Genomic DNA, 25,221 nt, shown 5'->3' on the forward strand with positions numbered 1-25,221 from the left:
TCTCCATAATATCAGGTACAAGGTAAGGTTGTCTGCCTTCATCGCTTTTATTCAACATTGTACTGGAAGTTCTAGCTAGTGCAATAAATCAAGAAAAAGAAACAAAAGGCATATGGATTGGAATGAAATAATTAAAACAGTCTCTGGTTACAGATGACATGATCATCTGATTATAAAATCCCAAGGATTCCACACACACACAAAAAAACTCCTAAAGCTAGCAAGTTCAAAAAGGTTGCAAGATACAAGATAAACATAGAAAAGTCAATTGTCTTTCTTTGTATAGCATAAATACCAAAATTATGTGCACCAAAATTAAAAATACAATACCACTTAAAATTACCAAAAAAAACCACTTAAGTGTAAATTCACCCAAATATGTACAAGACTTTTGTTCTGGAAACTGCATTATGCTGATGAGAGAAATCAAGGGAGATCTAAATGCATGGAGAGGCATACCATGTTCAAGGATTGGAAGACACAATATAGTAAAGATGTCAGTTTTCCTCAAACAGATGAACAGAATTCTTATCAAAATCCCAACAGGATTTTCTTTGTAGGTATAGTCAAGATTATCCTAAAATTTGTATGGAAAGTCAGAGGAGCTAGAATACCTAAATCAATCTTGAAAAAGAAGAATAAGGTGAGAGGAATCATTCTCCCCAATACTAGGACTTATTATTGCCACAGTGATCAGGGCAGTGTGGTCCTGGGCAGACTGACAGATAATAGAACAGAACAGAGAACTCAAAAACAGACCCACACAAATACGCCCAACTGATTTTTGACAGAGATGCAAAATCAATTCAGCGGAAGAAAGATAGTCTTTTCAACAAATAGTGCTGAAGTAATTGGACGTCCACAGGGAGACAAAAGAACCATGAGCTAAGTTTTACACCTTATATTAGAATGATAAGTTCTAACAATGAATTACAAATTTAAACATGAAATATAAAACTATAAAAGTTTTAGGAAAAAAATATAGTAGACAACACTTAGGACCTAAAGCTGAGCAAAGAGATCTTAGACTTGATGCCAAAAGCATGATCCATAAAAGGAAAAAATGATAGATTAGACCTTACCAACATTGAAAACTTATGCTCTGTGAAAGAACCTGTGAAGTGGATGAAAAGACAAGCTACCAACTGAAGAAAATATGTGCAAACCACATAGCTGATAAAGGATTAAGAAATCTCAAAGCTCACCAGTACAAAAATAAACAATTCGCTTAGAAAATGGGCAACAGACATAGAGACATTCCACCAAAGATGCCACAGTGATGGCAGAAGAGCACACGGAAAGGTGTCAGTCAATAGCAGCCAGTGGAGAAGTGCAAGACCTGGGTACCACTGCACACCCTCAGGAGAGCTAAGATAAAAGATAGTCCCAACTTTGAATGCTGGCAAGGATGTGGATAAACTGGGTTACTCATAAGTTGCTGGTGGAAATGTAAAATAGTATAGCCACTTTGGAAAACAATTTAGCAGTTTCTTTTAAAACAAAATATGCAACTCTCATATGACCCAGCAATTGCACTCCTGGGAATTTATCCCAGAGAAATCAAAATTTATGTGCACATAAATACAGGCATATGAATGTTTATATTCATTTATTTGTCGTAGTCAAAAACTGGAAAGAACCCCAATGTCTTTCGGTGGGTGAAACGTTAAATTGTACGTCCGCACCATGAACTGTTGATACCTGTGACAACCTGGATGAACTCTCCAGAGAATTATGCTGAGTGAAAAAAGCCAATTCCAAAAGGTTACTGTATGATTCCATTTACATAACATTCTTGAAATGGCAAAAGTGTAGCTGTGGAGAATAGTTCAGTGGTTGTGGGGGGTCCACGAGGGGTGATCTGGGAGGAACGTGGGTGTGTCCAGGAGGGGTCACAAGAGGGTCCTATGGGTGGAGACAGCCCGGGTCTGGCTGCATCAATGTCAGTATGCTGACTGCAGTCGTGTGCTATAGTTTGGCAGGATGCTACCCCTGGAGGAAAATGGTACGCAAGATCTCTGTTTACTGTTTCTCACAACTGCATGTGAACCTACAGTTATCTAAAACAAGAAAAATCAATTCACACCTATTCACTCTCTGTCAACAAACCCACATATACGTACCGCATTACAAGGGCTTTACCAATATGTAGAATCGTGTGAAGTGGAAAGAGGAAAAAGGGCTTTCCTTGTAGGGAACTATGACCTTGACTGACTTAAAATCAATATTTGCTTCAGATTTGCAGGTCCAGATCTAAAAGTTTAAATAGATGTCAAGGTAGGTTAATTCAATTTCAGTGACCTTGGTGTTGAGCCTTTGAAACACTGCCTCCCAGTTAAGGCTTAAATAAATAACAATTCTAAGGTTGAATCAGGTGTGTTTAAATATTCAGAGCCAGGCAGAGGGAGGTGGAAGGCAACAGACTACACTGTGCTTCAGGCTCCCTCCTGCTCTCTGTGAGTCTGGACTGAAGCCTCCTCTGGTTCAGGTTCAGAGACCTTGCAGCCCCACCTCTCCCTCCAGCCAGGTGGGTGTGGGTGGCCCAGGGATGCTTCAAGTGGCAGGTTTGTTTTCTGGGGATGCCAATGTGATCGTGAACTTGCTGCATCATGATTTCCTGCCAGCCACCTCCTTCTAAAGGAGAGGTGAGGAGGAATCTCCGTTTTCTTCAAATGTTTGGGTCTCCCACAGACCAGTCACCGGATCCTCTTGGCAAAATGAGGACCCCAAGTGTTTAGAATCTGAATAACTTTGCCTTCCTTCTCCTTATCTTTTCAATAGTTTGTGGATTGTTTGGGGCATATCTGGTAGGGAGAATCTGAAAGTTGAAAATAAGCAATAAAACGAAGGGTAAATGCATTACTATTAGTAAATTTCTAAACAGGGCAATGAACGCCAGCTAACTAGAAATTGGCATGTCCCCAGCATTTACTGTTTGGGACTGGAGTCATGTGGAGCAGGAACGTAGCATCAGTTGCGTCAGCACTCAGGCGCCACCGTGCTGGAGCTCCCAAAACCTAGCGTTTTATGGTCCCAGGGTGTCCATTGTTCCAGCTTCCTCTCCATCAAAATGTCAGAGCCACTGGCCAGAGAGAACACAGGGCGCCCCGTGTGATCAGCCACAAAGCAGGCGACACTAAATGCCCATTTTTGGAATGGATTGTTTATACAGGGGGCAGTTGGTTCTCAGAAGGTCTAAATGGGATGGGCCCGAGGGCTGCTGCTTCTAGGTGATCCTCTGTCCTGTGGCCTGGACTTGGGCCCCACTCCTCCTAGAGAGAGTGAAATGGCCTCTGTTTACTTCAAGAGTTAAATAAATACAGGCCTTCCTTGCTTGGAGCCCTGTTTTGGAATCAGTATTTACTTGGTGTGTTCTTGGTGAACTGGAAGGTACGTTTCCAGGTCTGCTTTTCTGTAGGAATGTGGGGAAGCGCTGGCCATCTGACAACTGTGTCAGCCTTGGCGTCCTCCTCCTCCAGCCCCCATGGACAAAGGGTGGGTGGGGTTGCCTGGCCTCCTTCTCACTGAAGGAGCTCCCAGGGAACATGGCCCAGACAACAGCACAGCTGTGGGGAGGGGCTCCTCGGTGAGAGGTGGTCACTGGTGCTGAATTGATATGGTGTCCGCTCCCCTCTCAAAAACAAGCTAACAGGTATGCACGGAGCCACAGATCTGCCAAGGGTGTTGGGAGCTCGAAGACCACAGTGCCTGCTTTGTTCCATGTAATTTACCTCTGCAGAGGCAGGAACAAAGGTCAGGCAGAAAGCAGGGGTGGGAAAGATCCTGCCTGCAGACTTCACCTGTGGCCGGTGGTTCTAGGGGCCTGGGCAGGAGACCAGCTCAGTCTATGTTGTGTCTGCCCCCTGGCTGACCTGCGTTCCCAACCACCTGAGGCCAGGCCTGCCTTGGTCCTGCATCAGAGCCCTCCCTGCCCAGGGGAAGCACTGACCGAGGGCTGAGCCTGACCCCAGCCAGACCCCAGCCTGACAGGAGCGTTCAGTCACCTGGTAGGGGCTGGGTCAGATGGCAAAGGCAGGGAGGACGAGGAGGCTGCCAGGGCCCCGCCCGTGGGCACTCACTGCCCCATCTCTCCTCCCCCTGCATGTTTCCAGGCCGCATATGAGTGTCTAGGTTGGGAAAAGCGTCTCTGTGTGGCCAACAGAACTGTCTGCTCTGAGAACGCTGTGGCATGCTGGGCTTGGCTTGTGCGCCACTGCCCTCGGAATGTCATTTTATTATTGATCTTGTGCCTGATGTTGCGAAGTGAGGTGAGGCCATTGTGAATGTGCACTCACCCTGGGACTTGCTATGCGCTTGTCTTGTCACCCGAGGACAGGGGAGATGGCCTGGAGCCTGGGGCCTGCTCTGTCTCCCTGGAACTCCTGTTTCCAGGCCTCACACAAAGCCACATCGGAAGAGAAAGCGTGCCCAGCTCTGCCCACCAAGCACTGTCCTGGGCTTTCTCAGCTGAGCCATTTCACCTGTCCACACCCCTCCTCCCTGCTCCAGGACACCTCCTGGGGCTGGAAAGTGGCCGAGGCAACCACCCTTTCCTGAAACCCCAAGGAGGCAGCACCCCCGGCTCCTGCCAGCTGCATCCTGACGTGCTGTTGATGCCCTGCTTCTCATTGCGATGTGGAGGACCTGCGGTCATTTTCACTCCCTCCTCATTTAACTTCATTATCTCTTGGACTTAGTGTCCAAGAGTGACAGGGTCCACAGGGTGAAACCAGAGGAGGGTTTGCCTGGAATGACTGCTTTGCTTGGAGCGAGCCTCCCTCTGTGGCATAGCCCTCAGTGGGCTCTTCCCACCGGGCTCTCACTGGCTCCCGAGGGGGCATGGGTGGCCTCAGGGTGTTTTCAGCCCCAGGGGCTCTAACCTGCCCTATGGTGGAGAACAGCTGCTCCAGGACCCCTGGGGTGCTTTTTGCACTCTTTATGGAGCTTGGCACGTTGCTGTGTAAATAGCAGGTGCTCCTAGTTGCTGCTTTGCTGTGAAAAGAGAAAAGCAATCCTGAATATTTAGAGGTATGTGTGCTACACCTTCCTGCTGTCATCTGTGGGGCAAGTCCAGCATCTGGGGGGCCTGCGGGAGCCATGGGAACTCATGCTGTTTAAGGCGAGTTGGCCACGATGGCTGTGGCTGCAGGGTCCCAGCTATAGTGGAATCCAGCAGCCACAGTTTGATGTAGATGCTGCGCCATTGGTGACATGGATGCTTGCATGCATCAGACCTCCAGAGCTCTGCTGAGTGACGGGCAACATGGCCGGGACCCTGGTCCCAGGCGTAGCCTCTCAGGGGACTCAGGGACCTGAGGGAAAGCTGTCTGAGGCAGCAGGAGAGGAGTGAGGGGCTTTGTGAGGTGGGGACCCCGTCCCATTGCTCAGTGCTGGGTCCCCAGCATGAAGTGTCTGACACAAAGGAGGCCTCACATGTCCTAAACCTGCATCAGAGCATGATGAGTGGAGCCCAGCCCTCCGTCCTAGGTCCTTTAGGCAGTAGCCAGAGGCTCCCAGCAGCCCCTCAGGAAGCTACCAGCAAACGGAGACACGGGAGCCGCACCCGATGGGTCTGATTGGGTGTGTCTATTTCCATGACCCATTTTTGCGTTCAGGTTCTGATTCTGTGAACGTTGTGATGTTGGCTGATATTTATTTATTGCTCACCACATGCCAGGTTACTGTTCAAATCAATTATATGCATTTAATCCTCAAAATAACCCACAAGGTGGGGACTTTGTGACCCCATTTTACAGATGGGGCTACTGAGGCAGAGAGATTGAGTAACTCCCTCAAGGTCACCCCTGATAACTAGGATTGGAACCCAGGCAGGTGACTCTGGGACCCAAACTCTGAACCCCTTTGCCATAAGGCAGACTGCGCTGGAGGCTGTTTCCATTCCCCAAAAGAGCCCCTGCACTCAGCATTTTGCGAGCTTTGAATGTGGAAGCTAAGATAGAGGGCTTGTCTGCTGTCGGAGAGTGGCCACCTACACACATCTTGAATGTGGGTACCTTTAAAATACAGATATGCAGGAGATCCCCAGAAACGCTGGAGAATAAACGTCAGCTCAGGTTGCCAGCGTTTAGACGTTGCATTTAGTCCCGGAGGACGGATGCCGCAGCCAGGGACCAGAGGCATTCTTCCCTCTGATTTTTCATTTGGTGTCTTTTCAGGATTTGAAATGTAGAAATCAAGTCTGGATGTCAGAGTATTGATTTAGTTTTCTTTTTTCCCAGGAGGCATGATTAACAAAGAGCCAAAATGGCAAACTGTGTGGAGGCCGTGGTGTGGGCTGTGCCTCGAGAGCCGTGCTTGTAGGGCTGGCCTGGGAGGGCATCTCTGGTCCGCGGAGGCCGGTCTGTGCTGCAAAGCCTGGGCGCAGGCACGGGGATGACAGGAGGGTCCTGGACTCAAGGGAGCAGCTAAATTTCAATGCAGCAGCTTCTTTTTGCCAGAGATCCAGGTTAAAAAAAGAAAATGTTTCACCTTTTAAAAAATATCATACTTAAGACCTGCATTTGTTCTATACCCAGATCATCTTTTTAGAGCCAAAACATCAAGAAATATGGCCTGAAAAAGGCTCATGAAAATACTATTCCGAGAATTAAGTGGTAATGACATTCTGAAACCTCACTGTTTAAAGAGATCCACTGCTAGTATAACAGGACCCCTGATATATTTATACATTTATAAATTTATAAAATTCATTGTTAAAATCGAGTAACGTTTGCAAGCGTCTGGCCCACGGATCATGAGGAGCCAGAGTTTTCAGAGGACGCTGGAGGACAGTGCACAGCTCCCTGCCAGCGGCTGCGGCTCTCAGGCTGCTGGGACAGTGGCCGGATGCAGACCTGTGTGGTGCAGCATCTGCTGCTGCTGCAGCGAGAGTGGCCACATAGGTGACGCCCTGCTAGGCGCATCCAGATCCAGCCTCGAGGTTGTCCACTTTGAGGCCAGGTCTCCTGGGAATCCAGGCCTGCTGTATCTACAATCTCACACTCCTTAAACTCTCCTGACCAGGACACACGATGAGGTTTTCCTACCAAACTCTACGTACATTTCGTATGACATCTCTGGATTTCATCAGCTCCAAGTAGACCAAGCCTGTGTCCTTACAGCCAGGAAGGCGTTCGATACCCAGATCTGGGCACATTCTGCCCGTTGGTGCATGTTTTAGAAGCATGTGTGTGTTCCTGGCCCCCTCACGGCTGCTGAGGAACAGTGGCTACTGCGTGTCGTTCTTGTGATGGCTTTGTGATTTTGTGTGCAGAGCCTTATTTACAGGCCGCCCCCAAGAGCAAAGGATAATGGTGCATTATCTATTAACGTGACCCTGGAGAGCTCTAATTGAACTGCACAAATGGAAGAATCCTTCCCCACCAGCCCCTGCTGCTCACAGACAGTACGCTCAGCTCAGCAGGGGCTGCTCTTGCAAATGCCATCGCAGCACAGGCGGTCAATGCTTGGCATTTTCCGGGGCCCCTGGTTTCCTTTTAGAGGACTCAGTATTTTCAGAAATGGAGTTCGCATGTGTGCTCATCAGTCAGCAGCAGTCAGCTGTGATGTCTCCAAACTGTAGAGGCTTTGGACTTTTTGGCCCACTTTCTTCATAGAACGATGGAGATTTAGGATCTTACTGCCCTAGTTTAATCTTGTTTTGCAGATAAGAGGCTGAGGCCCCGGGGTCCTGAGCCACGTGAGCTGGGCTTCCACCCTGGGCTGCAGGCCGCACTTCCTCGCCAGATAGTCACCAGATAGACGTGGCCAGTCGTGCTGTTTCAAGGTCTTATTCCAGTCAAGTTTTTGTTTTATGGATTTTTTTGTTCATGAAGTACAATATGGTCCATGTATTACGTACATTTCTGTGTGTGTGTTTTTATTACAATATCTCATTTTCATGGGTTTTTATAACTTAAGTTACCTCTAACCTGTGACCCTTGTAGTCTCTTCTTCCACCTTGTGTATCCTAATGTGGGAATTCTGCTTTGGTGGATGACTTTTGTGAAGTTAATTAATATACATTTCATTTAGAATAATGCTTTGAGCAACTCAAAGAAAGGGAATTGAATTTTATCGCTTAGTTTTTATTTTATACTTAAAGAGCTCTATTTGACTTATTCAGATATTTGCCATCAGTGTTGCATATACACAAAGGGAAGCTAAGCAAAATAACTTGGTTAGATTTTCCTAAAATTTCTTCATTCAGCATCCAACTCTTCTGACTCCCTTACCTGGGACGTTCCCCAGCCGTCGCCGTCAGTCTTCCTCAGATGCCAGTTTGTTGAGGTGTTTCTCTTTCCCTGATGCCTCATGTGCCAACAAATAAAGACTTTCAGCTCTTCCTGGGCTCTCGAGACCAGGCCTGCCGCATTCTCAGAGAAGCAGAACCTTAGGAGATGCGTGGACGTGCGTGGTTCGTCTGTGCGCCCCGTGTCATGGGCTGGCTGATGCAATTGTGCGGCTGGCATGTCTGACCTCAGTAGTGCAGACATAGGCTGGAGACCCAGGCAGGATTTCCATGTGACAGTCTTCAGGCAGGTGTCCACTTCTCCGGGGGACCCTGTTCTATTCTCTTAAGGCCATGCAGGGATGGAATGAGGCCCAGCCCACTGTGGAGGGGCACATGCGCCACAGCTGACAGCAGGTGTTAATCAGCCACATCCACACGACACCCACACAGCCACTGACGAGGGTCGGACTGGGTGGCTGGGGCTGGGGCCTCAGCAGGCTGACCCCTGACCCACCCGAGACAAGGCTCCATCCTGACTCACCTTCCTCATTTCCCTGAAATGCATCATTCCTTCCTGGCCACCTGCCCGGCACACACCCAGGCTGACCACACGGACCATTTTCTGTCTTCTAGGGTTTGTTACTTCCCGTGCCTTCATTACCCCTGGGGCCTCTCCTCATGCGGCAACTCAGGCCTGGAATGCCCCCAACCCCGCTCGTGTGGGATACGTGTGCCAGGCACCTCCTGGTGGGATTCCAGGTTCTGCCTTGGGGCTAAGAGCACCTGGAGGCTCAAGGTGACTTCTTTGAGACCCTCCCGCACAGGGTCTGGATGGATCATGGGAGAGCCATGAATACAGAAGCTGCTGTGGAAGCAAATCCTGGGCGGGAGGACGGCTGCACCTCCACCCAGAGAGCACCGTGGTCCTGCAGGAAAAGCAGAGGTCTCCTGTGGCCGCTATGCCTCTTCCAGAAACTTCCTTACGCACAGAATGAGTGTTGCATCCCAAATGCCTGGTGGTGGTATTGTGGATAGATGTTAACCTAGAGGTTTTTATCTGAAAAGTTCCAGTTTAATTTTTAAAGTCTTGTTTTTACCAATTCTGCTTGTTCAAGACATACCGTATGCTTTTTTCCTCTAGTTTTTCTTTTAGAAAGAATTTAATGAATTGTGCTGGGATCACCCTCATAACGTTCTCCCTCACCACCCCCCATCCTCCAGGTCTCTCCACTCTGGCCCCAGCAGTTGGCGTGTCAGTTATATTTATATTATACATCCTGCCATCTGGGGCTCTCATCGAGAATTTCTCGGACGTGGTGTGACATCAGTGGGTCCTTTGTTTCAGAACAAGCGTGTTCTCCTTACTCTCTGGCACGGTCTCGGTGTTTAGGGGTTTCCTCTCTCTGGGAAGCTGTTCCTTCTCGAGAACACAGTGTGCTTTGTTCCTGCAGTGAGGGAGGTGGGTCATCCTGGGGGGAGAACTGCTGGCAGCTCACAGAACAATAGGACAGGAGGATACTGTCCACGGCTGTCTAGGTCTGAGCTGTTCAAAGGTATTCTCCGCGTTTCCATGCGTTTGACTTCTAGGTTAGATTTTCTCCCTATTAGAGGGAATATCTCATTCCCCTAGCATCGACAGAAGGGAATATCTGTTGGCAAGAGGGATGTCAAAACCCAAAAGTGAATTATTGGTAGCAACCCATGTGCAGCACACACCCACGACAACCAAGCTGCACAGTGGCCTGGCATGGTGTGTCCACAGCAGCAACGCACAGGTGCTGGAAACCGAATTTAGAATATTTGGAGCGCACACAGGCTCACGAGGCTTTCTGAATGGTCGTGCATGTCTCCATCATGGAAGATGCAGAGTGGACACGCCGTGGCCTGTTCTGTCTGTGACGGCAGCACCCCTCCTGCAGGTGTGGGGAAAGCCCTCTCTCTGTTCTCACGCGTCGGGCTGTGGCAGAGGTGTCTGTGTCACCGAGGTCCCTCGGTAACTTCAGGGCAGAGGCCTTCTGTCCCGGACGCCTGCCCTCAGGGGCTTTGTCTTAGTCTGTTTTCTGCTGCTATAACAGAGTATCACAGATTGGGTAATTTACACACAATGGAAGTTTATTTGGCTCGTGGTCCTGGAGGCTTGGAAGCCCAAGACTGAGGGGCTGCATCTGGTGAGGGCCCCTGAGCTGCGTCTTCCCAAGCGATGGCATCACCTGGCGAGAGAGCGGAGAGACCGAGAGGGGGCCGAGCGCGCTCTCATAACTAAAACAGCGCTCATCCAGTCACGAGGGCAGGGTCCTCAGACCTGGTCACCTCTTCTTAGGCCCCACGTCCCAGCACGGCGGCACTGGGGGTGAGGTTTCCCACACACAACCTTTGGGGGACACATTAAACCCCAGCAGACTGCCTTGTCCCCTGCTCATTTTGGTTGTTGCATTGAAACGTGGGTGTGATGGATGCTGGAGTTTCTCTCTGAGGGGGCGGGATAGGCTGTCATTCTGGGGAAGGGGGGCTTTGGGGTTTCAGTGTCCAGGACTGTGTCAGTTTCCTATTGCAGTTGACAGATCACCGCAAACAGTAGCTAACCACACACATTCATGGTCTATAGCTCTGGAGGCCAGAAGTTCTAACACCAAGGTGTGAGCAGGGCTAGTCCCTTCTGGAGGCTCCAGGAAGAATCCTTTCCTTGCCCTGTCCAGCCCCAGGTGCTGCCTGCATTCCTGGGCTCATTCCTGGGCGCACCACCCAGACCCCTGCATCCATCCTCACATCTCCTCCCTGCCTGAGCCTCCCGCTGCCCTGCTGGAAGGACCCTGGGATGACCCTGAATCTCCTGGATAGTCTAGGATGACCTCCCCAGGTCAAGATCACTGACTTGATCCTATCTGCAAGGCCCTTTTGCCACATAAGGTGACATTTACAGGCGCCAAGGATCAGGTCGTGAACATCTTGGGGGTCATAACTTGGCCGACCGTAATGGCTCTCTGTGGTGCGTGGGGCCCGGGTTCCACTGTAAGTGACTGCAGGCCGTGCCACAGCTCAGGTGGGTACCCCTGAGGGGCCTCCAGTGTTTGGGCTGCAGTGACCAGGCATCGAAACACACACTTCCAGGGATGTTGGGGTCCTCCCTGCCCCTGCTCTTCCCATGCATTCCTACCAAGGGGAGTCTGCTATGCCTCTACGTTGCACCTGTTCTCCACGTGTGTCCATGTGAGCACACAGCAGAGCCCTGAAGACTTCTGAAGATGCAGGCTGCTAAGCCTTCTGCATATACCATGTCTTAAAATAATACAAAATGTGATGAAGTGACTCTGCTATTATTTTATTGTCATTATAATAAAATACACCTAGGCACTAATTTGAAAGTATCGAGTGATCTTTGCAGGTATTCACTGCTCTGTACTTGGACAAGCATTTGCCTTCCCACAAGCTGTCTTCTGCCTCAGGGTTCAGTTGGCCCTGCGAGGAGATGCCTGGTTCCCCAGTGGCCTGGGCAATCGTGCAGCAGGGGTGGGGGACAGGGCCTCAAGTCTTCCTTTAAAATCTGAGGAGCTCTGGTTCCTCCTCAGGGAACATGGTCAGGCCTGGTGGGACTGGCCCTGCCGTTCCCTTCCTGCTGCTGTGGGCTTGGTGTGGGGTCCCAGGCCCAGGCCAGAGCCCACCCCTCTCAAGGCCCTTCCTGCCATGGCCTGGCTGGGACCTGCGGCCCTCCTTCCCATGTCTGTGGCCACACACACAGCTGGGCTGTTAAGGGCATCTCCAATGCTACTTCCCGGGAGCTGCGGTCACCCTCAGTGAGCCCCTGTGTCCTCCTAGTTCAGGTCCTTCCAGAAGGTGCCTCCTGTGACACTGAGTCCTCGCCCCAGCCCAGGAGAGGCCACTGATGGATGGCCTGCTGGGGTACGGAATCAGAGGGGCCTCCTGCCTTGCTGCGACCACGAGAGGCCACTCATTCACCCTCACTCCCGCCCTCCCGCTCTGCTCCTCACTCACCTACCTCCTCCAGTTTCTGCCTGCGCCAGCTTCTCCGTTGCACAGCAAGGGGACATGCACACACACATGCACACACAAACACGCTCACACACGGGCTCACACCCAGGCATGCACACACACGCATGGACACGCACACACAAGCACACACACACTTTCATGCAGACATGCTCACACCTGTGCATGCACAGATGCACACACATGCACGCACAAACATGCTAACACACGTACACACACGTGCACACAGTCACACTTACACATGCACACATGCATGCAGACATGCTCACACCTGTAGGCACAGACGCTCACACACATGCATACACACACACTCAGGCACATGCACATACACATACACATGTGCACACACACATACAAACACACATGTGGACTTACCGTCTAGTGAGGCGGTGCTTTCTCCTCCAAGGCCTGCATGTGCTGGTGGGTTGCGGTCCCTGCGTGGTGTCGGCTGGGCTTGCCATGCTGTGAGGAGCCAGCCATGGGGGTGTGCCTCACTTCTAGCTGACCCAGTTGGTGGCCACATCCCTGGTGCCCAGGCCTGGTCCCTGGCCAGTGCAGCCTTCACACCTGACAGCATGGACAGACCCTTCTTGCCCAGACTGCAGCAATCAGGCACTCCCTCTCCTTCAGCTCAGGGCTGCTGGGCAAAGCACAGGCCTAACTCCGGAGCAAAATCCCTGAAGGCCCCAGCTCCCGAGCCGTTCTCCCAGGACCTCCCCCCAGGCTCTGGGAGGGAAGGCCCCAACCCCTACCCAGAGAGGGTATGAGGAAGGAGCCCCCCGTGTGCACCAGCTCTGCCCCTTTCTCCAGGGTACAGGTGGAAGGGGAGCCCCCCAGGCAGCCGATGCCCTCAACACACAGTAGTTTGCTGAACCCAGAATCCAGGCATCTTTGCCTTCATTTTGGCTCTTCCAAGAAAAATCCCGTTGGTACCCACTGCTCACCAAGCATCTGGCCTGTTCTGGCGCGGGATATGCTTCCCCTCTCTGAGCAGCTAAAAGATGTTTGAAGGGGTGGGGCCCGTGGGTGAGAACCTGTCTGGACCTGGAGCTCTGGGAGGTGGACGAAGGGGTTCTGGAATATTCCAGGCTGGTGCCAGATCTGTCATGGCAGCCTTCTCTCATGCCTGGCTCAGCTCTGCCCTGGGCACAGACATCCCCTCTGAAAGGGCCCGTGGCTCCCACCCACCTCCACCGCTCTCAGCAGGGAATGCCACTGTCTCTTCACGTCCTCCTCCCAACCTGGGGCCCAGGCACGTCTTGTGGAATCTAAAGTTGCTTTTGAAGGAATTCTTTCTCCATGGAGCAGATTCCTTCTCCTCCTCCGGCAGGGTCTGAGCGTGCTCCTCCTGGCCAGGATTCTGGGGCCTGGCATCAGAGCGGGTCGAGGGTCACTGAGCCTCCGCAACTCCTCAGAGTGCTCTCTTTGCTCAGGACTCCACAGTAGGGCATGGCTAGGAGGGAATGACTTGTGTGGGGACCGGGATAGGCACCAGGTGGAACCTCAGGTCTGTCAGCAAGGGCCCTCAGGGGGTCCCCAGGGCCACTCACCTCCCTGCACCTTTGTCTCCAGCCAGTCCCACGTGTGGCTGCTCTGTAGCCTGTCTTGGTCCCTTTCCTCTGTTGTGGGTAGAATTGCGTCCCCTGAAAAGATGTGTTGAGTTCTGACCCCCAGGGCCCGTGGGTGTGGCCTCATGTGGAGGTGGGGTCGCTGCCTCTGCAGATGGATGAGCTCAGATGGAGTCACCCTGGAGCAGGAACCATAATCCAACCACCGTTGTCCATGGAAGATGGGGAGAGATACAGGGAGACAGGCTCGCAGCTGGGTGGGGCCACAGCCAAGGGTGCTGGCCCCCCAGAAGCTGGCAGAGGCAGGGCAGCTCCTCCACTGGCTTCAGTGTGCACGGCCACGCCAACCACCCACTTGCTCCGGGCCCCAGGGATGCAGGGGACTCACAGAGGCTTGCAGCCCCACTGGAAGGGCTGTGGATGGGGATCTGACACATTCGATGTAACTGAGAGAGGTTGGGTTAACCAGGCTGCCTGGGAGGAGACGGTGTCCACTTGCAGGTGCACCTCAGCGCAGGGTTGCAGGGGGCGGGGGGTGCCCAGCTGGGGCAGTGCATAGCCCACCTCGGATGGCCCCTGCCCATGGCAACGACTCGAGATTCCCTTGAGGCGGCCCCGGCACCCCAGGTTCTACAGTTGCCCACGTTGATGTCAAGCTTTGAGCTGTGGTTCTTGCCTCAGGAGCAGCTCTCCCCACCATGCAGGCAAATGGTCTCTAGCTAAAGTGAGTTTTCCTTGTCTTTTTTAACCAAACAAACCCATCCTAGCAGTACCCGGGCTGTCCCCAGGATGGTGTGAACCCATCATGATGCTCCCTGTGACAGGGACCCCCTGCCAAGGAACAAAGTGCAGAATCCCACAGCGCCCTGTGTCTGCTCGTGTGGATGCATGCTACCATAACACTGCACATATAAAAATCATGTACAGATTTCAGAAACTTTAAAATAGCCATACCATTTGGCCTGTACCTCTGCCTGTAAAAAATTAACCCAGAGAAACAATCAGATGTGAGATAACGATTTGCCTGTGTGTTTCTTTGCCACAGTGTTTATGACAGTCAAGAATCACTAGAAAACCTGATTAAAATTTGAAACACACATCCCAGGAAATATTCATCCAGCTATTTAAAATCATGTAGATGAGCAGCATCATGAAAAAACATTTGAGTGAAAAATTTGTTACAAGGAATATACATTGCTGTTACAATTTTATATAAAAAGGCATCTGAAGGATAAAGACCTCTAGGTGATGCTGTTAAAGTATATTTTATTTTTATTTTCTATATTTTCCAAAGTGAACACAATGCTTTTGTAATCAGACAAAAATACATATTAAGTTACTTGTTTTATGCATCACAACGTAATGGTCATTGTGTGTGAAAACTTTAGATGATGGAGTCCAGGTCAGCAATCCTGCCAGATTTTATCCCCAAAAGACCATCTCCTCACTAACTGTCCTTATCAACTGATTCTGCGTTTATAGTTTATGTTAATGTGAATTCCAGACTTCCTTGCTGGGCAAAGCCATAAAAAAAGTCAAGTCCAGCGGCTCCTCCTCTTCCTTCCTCTCCTGCCCCTCCCCTCCCTGTCCCCCACTTCAGAAGTGCAGTCCTTCAGTCGTCCGTGTGTGGATCAGGACCTGCTCGCTGCTGGGACACAGGGACCTGTTCACATGTCACACTGGCCCCTGAGGGGGAGGTGTCAGCAGGTGCCCTCCTGTCACCGCATGGAGGCTGTCACATACCCAGGTGCCATGTCACCTCCACTGCAGCGTGAGCTCTGGGCAGGCAGGAGCCACCAGCCTTGCTCAGCGCTGCACCTCAGAGCCAGCCCTGGTTGTCTGGAATCAAGGGTTCGTTTCCAGATTTCTGGGGCCACGGCTCCAGTGCATCCCTGACATGCTGGGTGTTATCCCGCGGGGCTCTCCCAGTCACAATGAGCTTGTGAATTTCCTCACAGTCCTTTCCCAGTCTCTACCCTCTCTGATACCCCTCCCAAGACATGGAGTGAGGCTGTGCAGAAAACACCTATGCCTGCCCTTCTGTGGCCAGGACCACTGTGCCACTCCATAGCCTCGGGGTTGGCTCTGGGAGCCTGGCCCTGACTGCTCCAGCTCCCATTTCTCACCTCCGCTTTGTGGCTGATCATCCAGAAAGGTCGCTATGAGGATGTTTGGTATCCAGGTGTCGCGTTACCTTCAGCCTCCCTCCTGGGGCACCTCTGGTTCCGGGGAGAGAGGCCGAGCCAGGGATGGAAAGAAGCCCGTCCCTTGGGACACACGGCTTGGGACCTTACCTAAGTGTCCTGGGTCTACCTGTCGGGAACTTTGTGGATGCCATTCCCCTTGCGACACTACAGGAGTCCCCAATGCAGACACCACAGGTCTGCATCTTTGTGCCTCTGTGTGGCCTGGGGCAGGTCGCTGAACCTCTCTGCATATTCTGTAAAATGCAAAAAACAGTGCCTTCTCCCAGCTCTCTGTAAAGACCAATAGTTTACAGCATGGGGAGCACTCTGGCACGTGCCTGGAGCACCCAGTGCTCCCTAATGCCAGGTGTAATGGTAACAATCATTCTTTAGGCAAGTATTAAATGATGTTTATGGAAAGATGGCATCATTTGTGCTATAATTTAAGGCAGAATAAAGACTTGACAGAGCTAGAGAGAAACTTAGTTTAACAAATCAGCTCCTGAAATTGTGGGTGTTGGAAGGTCCAGAATCCACAGGCCAGGGGCAGCTGGGGACTGGGGAGAGTTGGGTTGCAGTCCAGGCCATCTGGGGGCAGAGCTCCCTCTTCCTCAGGGAACCTCTGTCTTTTTCTCTCAAGGCCCTTGATGGATTGGGTGAGGCCCACCCACGTTATGTCACATGCCTTACTCAAAGTCTACTGATATAAGTGCCAATCTCATCTAAACATACCTTCACAGAGACATCTAACCTAGCATTTGACCCAATATCTGGGCACGGTGGCCCAGCCAAGTTGACAAGTAATAAAGCCAACAACCACAGAGACCAAGGGTCTCCACCCAACATGGCGTGGTGCCAGCCAGAGGATGTTGGCCAGGGGACAGAGTCGATGGCACAGGGTTGAGGAAAGAAGCCGATAGCGTGTGTGGAAATGTCCAAGCGGTGAAGAGGGAGATCAGAGAAGCGGGACAGGCCAGAGGGTGTGGCCCTTTCCTTTCATCTTGCTTTTAAGATGCAACAGATTTCAGCAGTGGTTCTCAAAGCATGGACCAGCACATTCAACATCCCAGGGAATTTTGCTAGAAATGCACATCCTCGGGCCCTACCCCAGACCTCCTGGATCAGCAAGGAGCCATCAGAGCCCAGCCGTGTGAGCTTAACAAGCCCTTGGTAGATCCTGACGCAGCCCAAGGCTGGGCAGGCTGGAGGGCACCTGCGTGCCAGGAGAGCGGCCAGGAGAAGAGGGCAGGTGCTCAGAGGGAGTGTGGCCTGGGACCATGTGGGCTGAGGACCAGGGAGGGTGTTGTGCCTTAGACTAGTGGAAAGGGCAGGGCCTGCATTTCAGGACCCTTCTGCGTGATGACAGACTTTCCCTGAAGCAGGAGAGGCAGGGTTGGGGTGGGGGGGGTGGTGGGGAATGGGGAGTGGTGAAGGTTCCCTGAGCTGACAGGGAATGGGTTAGGAGCAGACCCATTTGAGGGCACTTTTTGCAGACCATGTGTAGACAGGAGGTAGCAATTGTGCAGCCGTAGGCACCCTGGGCAGCCCAGGGACGCTTGTCCACCAGGGAGAGGCTCCCATCCACTCCAAGGCCTTTCCAGAGTTCTCCTTTCACTGGGCTCCAAAGAGATTCTGTAGAACCAAGTGAAACTGCTGATACTCAATATGTTTCTCATGTTAAACAAAAACAAAAAAGCAGCCATTTCTTACAGATTTACTCAATACTTTCTATCTGTGGTTATTATACCTCTTATTCTGTAATTATTTTTTATTATGAATTATTTATTTCCAGATCTGTCTGGCCTATCCAGACCTGTGGGCACTATAAGGGCGAGTACTGCGTCACCTTCATCTTTTTATCCCTTTGGCCTTGCTCCGTGCCTGAAAGGTCACCACACTGGAAAGTCCAGGTGCACATGTGCCACTGGACACCGGGATGTTGGGGGACACACATGTTGCCAGATGCTGAAATGGTGCACACATGCTCTGTTGGACGCTAGAATGCTGGTGCATTGTTGCCGGATGCTGGAATGGTGCACGCATGCTCTGTTGGACTCTGGAATGCTGGTGCATTGTTGCCGGATGCTGGAATGGTGCACGCATGCTCTGTTGGACGCTGGAATGCTGGTGCATGTGCACGTTATTGGCATGAGCTGTAGTTCAAACCTCAGTCATTTGATGCTTGAATTCCCAAACCATTCATGGAAATGGGTACTTCTCCCTGCTGGAATTCTCTCTCTCTCTCTTTTTTTTTTTTTTTTTTGACTGATTGGGGAGTGAGGCGTGTGTGGGGGGGTCTTGCTACATTGCCCAGGCTCAAACTTCTGGGCTCAAATGCTCCTCCTGCCTCTGCCTCTGCTTCTGCCTCGGCCTCCGGAGTAGTTGGGACTACAGGCCTGAAATACTGTTTCTTTAAGGAAGGGCATGTTACCTATAATACCAAACCACAAAAGGATAGCCGCGGTTTTGGGCGAGGAGAGCTGAGAGTTTCTTGCGCATGGCCCTGTGATGGCGGCCACGGCCCTGCATAGACACGAGCTGGAATCTGCAGGTGGCAGCCAGGACGCTGCGTGTGTCGAGTGCACAGTGTGGCTTGGTGCCAACCATGGAGAGGGTGGAGAGCTCCGTGCCTGCAGCGCGCGCTTCCCTCACCGGGTCCTGCGTCCTTGGGCAGGCGATGCCCCTGCGGGGAGGGGCTGGTCCATCCCCGGCCAGCCACGGACCCACGCATGGACCCAGCGACCCACGGACCTGCTTACCTGGGCGCGGCGCGGGTGGCATGTGGCCACGCGGAGGGGGCGCGCTGGACTGCTGCGGCCTCTGCAGCTTCTGCACCTGCCACAGTGCGGCCGGAGGTAAAGGGAGGCGGCGGCCAGGCGCGGCCCCGCGGAGGCAGCTGCACTCGTTCGGTCCACTCGCGGCTCCGCGGCTGCCCGCAAGCCAGGAGGGCGTGGAGACCCGGAACCGCGGGGAGGGGCGGGGGCACTTGTGCGGCACCCGCGGGGCTACCAGGGGACCTCGGCGGTGACACAAATTTCTAGGTGACCTGTGTGATACACTCACAGGGCTCCCAGGTGACCGCGGCGGTGACCCGCGGGGCTCCCAGGTGACCGCGGTGGTGACATGCTGGGCTCCCAGGTGACCTCGTTGGTGAGCCCCGGGGCTCCCCGATGACCGCGGCGGTGACACGCGGGGCTCCCAGGTGACCTTGGCGGTGACCCGCGTGGCTCCCAGGTGACCTCGGCGGTGCACTCACAGGACTCCCAGGTGACCCGCGGTGGTGACACGCCGGGGCGGGCGCGCGCCGCTTCCGCTTCCGCCGAGCCGCCCCCCGCCCCCCGCGGCGCAGCGCGCGCCCCCCTCCCGGTGGCGCGGAACCAATCCCGGGCAGGGAGGCGGTGGCTCGAGGCTGAAGGCGCTGCCGCGGCCCCCTCCCCGCCTCCGCCGCGCCCCCTCCCCACTCGCACGGCCCCACCCGCAGGCGCCCCCCGTGCGGAGGAAGCGGATCTGCCAGGATCATTTTTGTTGTGTCGGAGGATGAGGTTTTGGCTGAGGACTGAAGAGATGGCCCTGGAAGAAATGGTGCAGAGATTAAATGCGGTTTCCAAGCACACGGGTAGGAGGAGCTGCTGGCCGTCAGTGATCTGTGCTTAAGCTTGACATCATGGGCTGAAATGTGGGGAAATGCGTCTGATTTTTGTAAGCCGCCCTCGTGTTCCTTTCTAGCCGTGGTAGCTGTGACATGGGGGGCACTGGTTGGTAGCTGGTGTGTTTTCAGAGGCTGTCGGCGATCGTATACTGCCCGGGATAGTTAAAATGACTGCATGTTGGTGACACGGGCTCTCTCAGGGATGCTGGGTCTGCATGCGGAGCCATTTGTGCGTCTGAAATCTGCCCATCAACCTGCCTGTCCGCAGCCCTCGCAATGGAGAATGCACCAGTGCTTGCGAATTGAGAATGATCTGAGCCAAGGGCTTTCAGAGCTTGGGGTTTCAGAGCCAGGGGCAGGGATGGTGAAGCTACCTGGAAGCTCATTTTGAGGATGAAAAAAACCTGGACTAATCAGGTGGTTCTTTTCTTCATTAAATGCAATTTAAACCTAAGACAAATGTTTGAGATGGTATGGGTAAAGAGTGGACTGGACATTCATTTTCAGTATTAATCGAAATATTACTTCAAATAAGCTTTGAAGAGCAGTTCAGATCGATTCTTTTAGGTGTAAGCAGAGACTGGGCTGACAGCTTGCATCTGGCGGTGGCTTTCAGGCGGTCGCATCTGAGTTCTTAGGCTGTGTTATGCAGAAAGGAGAGGCATCCTTAAGTAGTTTTCCTTGAAATGAAGAGGAAATAATGATATATCATTAAAAGTAAGTTGCCAAATGTTTTGCCTGATGTTGCCATATGTTATGTCATATATGCCATTACTAGTTGTCTAACTAGTACTTGCCTGGGAGATTAAAACGTCAGTTGCTTGGTTTGGGTGTGGTTCTCTTTCTCTACCCACCCTGATGGATTCTGAGAGTGAACCAGTGATTAAATCAGCATAAGCACCATCATATGGGATGGTCTAATCAAGATGTTTTTAATGGGGAATTTTATGATCAAAGCTGCTGGGTTTATTGTATATGGGTCGAAAGAAAACAAAACCATTTTCATGCCGTCTGCTCCCTGATTCTTAGAGATTCAGCTCTTTTTCTGAAGCTTGAGTGGAGCTTTTCCATGCAGGGTTTGCAGGGTTTGAGTATGGTGAAGGGCTGCGTGGATGCCAGGTTCACAGGGAGGCTTCCGATCGGCTGTGGGGGTGGAGGAGAAAGCCCCCCTTGCTCTGCGTGCCTCTGCGTGCCGCTCGGTGTCAGAGTCACAGAGTGGGAACCGCTCCAGAGGCTGATGTCATTCCCCAGGTTTTTAGGGATTGGGGTTTCTTCATGAGCTCCGAGAGACATGTGCGCATTTTTAATTGGAAAAAGGCTATCTCAGAAGAGCAGCAGTGACACTGGCTGCTCACTGAACGTCGTGCGAGCCGGGCGCTCGGTGTGGGCCATCATCTCATTGGAACAGGCAGCGAGATGTGCGTCCTCCCACACATCTGCATTACCGATAATTGCATGCTTCACCAGGACTTTCAAATCCAGCTTACCAGATATCCTCGGTTATGAGCACCCTGTAGTGTTTAGTTAGGGGAGGTGATCCTGCATCATACTCCACTTACCACCCATTAACACTGGCCTCTTCCTTCAGCACAAACCCATTTTCTGCTCACGCTGTGTGTGAGGTGCTGCTCAGCAGAGGCAAGGGTTTATGGTGCGGTATTGACGTGATGCTACCACAGAGTGTAGGGGTGTGTGGCGCACATTCTCTGGTAGGGGTGAAGGTCAAGGTGAACCTGATCCCCACCTCGGGTTTAAATTCCAAGCACTTCCTCAGGAGAGTTCCCCACCTACAGCCAAACACCCTTCAGCGGGAGGTCATGGAGCTGCTTTTCCTTCCGGGGTCATGCTAGGATCCGTGCCAGGTGAGAGCTGATGGCAACAGGACACTGATGTGGCAGCTGGCGTAGGTCCTCAGGGCAGTGGCGGGGCTAGGTCACAGCTGAGGGATTGCATACAGCGGCTGGCCTTAGGGCAGCTGCCTCATTCAGCTGCGCAGAACTTCACCCTCTGTAGATTCACCCCCAACCCACAGGCATTTTATCTTTGCTGCTGTCCAGGACATGCTGCTGTGTTTTAATTTCAGATTTACGCATTTCTTCTGTCACCTAGAACCTTCATTATCTAGGCTAATCTGCATGTAAAGGAGGATAATGTGTGCTGTCCATATGGTCTGTGAATCTGTAGCCTTTGACCTTGAGAATTGACATTTTATATACTCGTCTGAACCTGATCTTTAGTAACAAGGCCACGGGCACTTTCCAGTGGCAACTTCCGCCGGCCCCCCTTCTATGTGATAGGGCTCATTTTCGTCTGTTTTGGTTTTCTCTTTGGAATTTTAGTCATTGGCGAAAAGGTAGAAGACATTAGAGGGAGCAATGCTATGGATCTAGTTGATTTAAGCATTCGATGGAACAGAACAGTGGTCCTCCAACTACAGCATGTATCTGCATCACCTGGGGGGCTTGTTAAAGCACAGGCTGCTGGGCCCACCCTCAGAGTTTCTGATTCAGGAAGTCTGGAGTAGGGTCTGAGAACTGACATTTTTTAAGTTCTTGATGAAGTTCTTCAGGAACCAAACTTGGGGAACTAATGTAGTAGAAGAATCTTTAAATCTAGCCCCACCTTTTCCATTAGTTGGCCTAATACTAACTCTTGTCATAGACAGATGATGATAGATGGATAATGCATGGATAAATGAGTGGATGGATGGATGAATGGGTAGATGGGTGGGGGGGGTGGGTGGATGAATGTAGGGGTGGATGAATGGATGTGTGGGTGGGTGGATGGATGGATGGATGATGATGGATGGATGGATGGATGTGTAAGTGGATGGATGGATGTGTGGGTGGATGGATGGATAAATGGATAAATGGAGGATGATGAATGGGTAGATGGATGGATGAGTGGATGCTTGGATGGATGAGTAGATGGATGGATGGATGGATGGATGGATAAATGAGTTACTAGATAGTGGATGAGTGGGTGGATGGATGGGTGGGTGGATGAATGTAGGGGTGGATGAGTGGATGTGTGGGTGGGTGGATGGATGGATGATAATGGATGGATGGATGTGTGGGTGGACAGATGGATAAATGGATAAATGGAGGATGATGAATGGGTAGATGGATGGATGAGTGGATGCTTGGACGGATGAGTGGATGGATGGATGGATGAATGAGTTGGTAGATGGATGAGTGGATGTATGTATGTAAGGTAGATGGAGGGGTAGGTGGATGGGTGTATGGATGGAGGGATGACTGGATGACTGGATAGATGAATGGGTGGGTGGATGGATGGAGGGAGGGAGGGATGGATACATACATGAGTGGATGCATGGATGGATGACTGGGTGACTGAATGGATGGGTAGGTGGAGGATGGATGGATGGATAGATGGGTGGGTAGATGGGTGGGTGGATGCATCAATGAGCAGATGGATGGATGAGTGGATAGATGGATGCATAGATGAATGGGTGGATGAATGGGTAGATGGTAGCTGGATGGATGTGTGGGTAGATGGGTAGAATTAATTTTTTAAATTCGCTTTCATGGGATGTTGTTATGGATCTTGTTAGTAGGGATTCAGAAGCAGGTTTTAGAGATTTGAGCAGAGAGAGGCTTGTGAGGAAACAGTGAGTCCTCTGAGCATCCTTGGTGTCCCGTGTTGCTGACCTTCTGTGATCTGACGCCATGGCTCAGTGCGTCCTGAGAGCTCCTGAGAATGCAGTGCTCAGCCCTCCCAGATGGGTGAATCCGACGCCCTCCATGCGAAGATGGCGTGAGCACGGCCTCACCTGTGGAACCGGGGGCAGACTTATGAGCTCCCAGGGATTTCAGTTCCAATCTGCTCTGAGGACACTGGGGGGCCGGCCCTGTGTTTGCCTGAAGCGCCCTTCTGGGAGACCCGTGGCTCCAGGGGCTGGTGCTGAGTGACCACAAGCAAGGTCTCAGGAGTGAGTGATGCCGGGCAGCACCTGAGAAGGGGATGCCTGCGAGGTGCGTTCCGAGTTTCGTGGGGACTTGTGTTGGCCACCGCCTCCTGAGTTGCTGGCGCCTTTTCACGCTGCACCTGTGCCTTGGGATGGTGGCCGCCTTCCAGCGTCTTCCTGATATTCCTCTTCAAAGCTGCTCCTGACTCTTCCACTGCCCCCTCTGACCTCATCCCCCACTGTTTCATCAGCTCCCATCCTGGCGCTTCCTCACCTGGTGTCTCATTGCCTGGCACTTCCTTATCTGGCATTTCATCACCTGCCGCTCCACATCACCTGCTGGCTTCCTCCTCCCTTAGTCTTATGTTTGGAGTTCCCTGCATTTGGCGTTCCCTAAGGGTAAGACCACCTTCTATAGTGGTGCAAACTCCCCTTCAGAACTAGGGGCACCAGGTCCGCAAAGGCCTCCGGGCATGGCTAACCTCTGAGTCCGCAAAGCCCCTCGCATGGCTGACTTCCAGGTCTGCAAGGGCCCCCAGCATGGCCAACCTCCAAGTCTGCAAAGCCCCTGGCATGGCCAACCTCCGAGTCCATGAAGCCCCCGGCGTGGCCAACCTCATTGGATGAGTTTGCTTGGACTTTTGCGCCCCTGGCATGCTGCTGTTCTGCTGCTTTTTATAAGCCTGGCCCCTTGGGTGTGGAAAGCGCATGGATTTTAGGGGTTCCACTCATTTTGCAGACATTCTGGGGAAAAGCACATTTGTTGATCATCGGTACCAGCTGAATACCAGAGGGTGCACTCCAGAATTAGACCTTCAGGGACTAGTAAATATGAGAGATACTGGAGGGTGAACTCCAGAATTAGAACTTTAGGGACTAGTAAATATGAGAGAAGCTGGCTCGGGAGACCTGCTTTCGCCGTAATAAAAAACAAGGCATAAGCATCACAATCAGAAGTTCTCCAAGCTTCAGCTGCTCATGAAAGGCATGCTATGTCTGATGAACACATTTTCATGAGTAGAGAATAATTTTAACAGACCCTAGGGTCTACTGATTCATAGTTTAACCAAATACAGTTTCTGGAGCCAAGTTAGTTCTGCAGCCTAATTATGGAAAGCTCGGCTGCCTTTTCTGTGTGTTTCGTTTCCTCCGCCACCCACGATGTGCAGGCAGCACTCTCAACATAGCCCCTTCTTTCACCAGAACTATCGTCTCCAAGTCAGCTCACGTCACCGTCCGTAGAGTTGGAAGGATACCACTGTAAGTAGTATTTTCACACTTCTACCTTTCGGATTAACTCAGAATGTATCTGGTCACATTCATTTTATAACTCTGGGTGTGGAGAAAGAAGCATCTGTTACGCCTTTCAGAATATTTACAAGCTAACTGCCCTTGTCTGATACACACACAAAAATGGAGCTGCCTACATTGGAATTCTAGCGAAGTACTGAAGTTTGAACATCTAATGTCCTGTGGTCATATGTGGATAAGATGTGGGATGAGGCTTTGCACCTTGTGAGGTCAGTGGGGCCCCTGTGAAGGGTTGCATTGACTATTAGGTTAAAATCGTTGGTGCTGGACCCATGACCTGTGAAGTCAAATCCCCGCTCTGCCGTCTGTGGCTGTGTGGTGCCTTGGTTTCCTCTTCTGCA

General features: G+C 51.8%; 1 protein-coding gene across 12 annotated transcripts in view; it reads left to right on the plus strand.

Annotated features, from left to right (window-relative positions):
• Nucleotides 1-25,221, plus strand: part of MCF2L (MCF.2 cell line derived transforming sequence like) — a 207,539-nt gene that overhangs the window by 62,547 nt on the left and 119,771 nt on the right. For 2 of the 12 annotated variants that reach the window (XM_063651191.1, XM_054447049.2), the window contains exon 1: nt 18,598-18,847. The exons of 2 other annotated variants lie outside the window; for them this stretch is intronic. In XM_063651191.1, the coding sequence (XP_063507261.1) occupies nt 18,598-18,847 (250 nt within the window). 8 more of the 12 variants (XM_054447038.2, XM_054447039.2, XM_063651186.1 and 5 more) reach the window with 7 other exon arrangements.

This window comes from Pongo pygmaeus, chromosome 14, assembly GCF_028885625.2.
Source record: "Pongo pygmaeus isolate AG05252 chromosome 14, NHGRI_mPonPyg2-v2.0_pri, whole genome shotgun sequence".
Taxonomy (NCBI): Eukaryota; Metazoa; Chordata; class Mammalia; order Primates; family Hominidae; genus Pongo; species Pongo pygmaeus.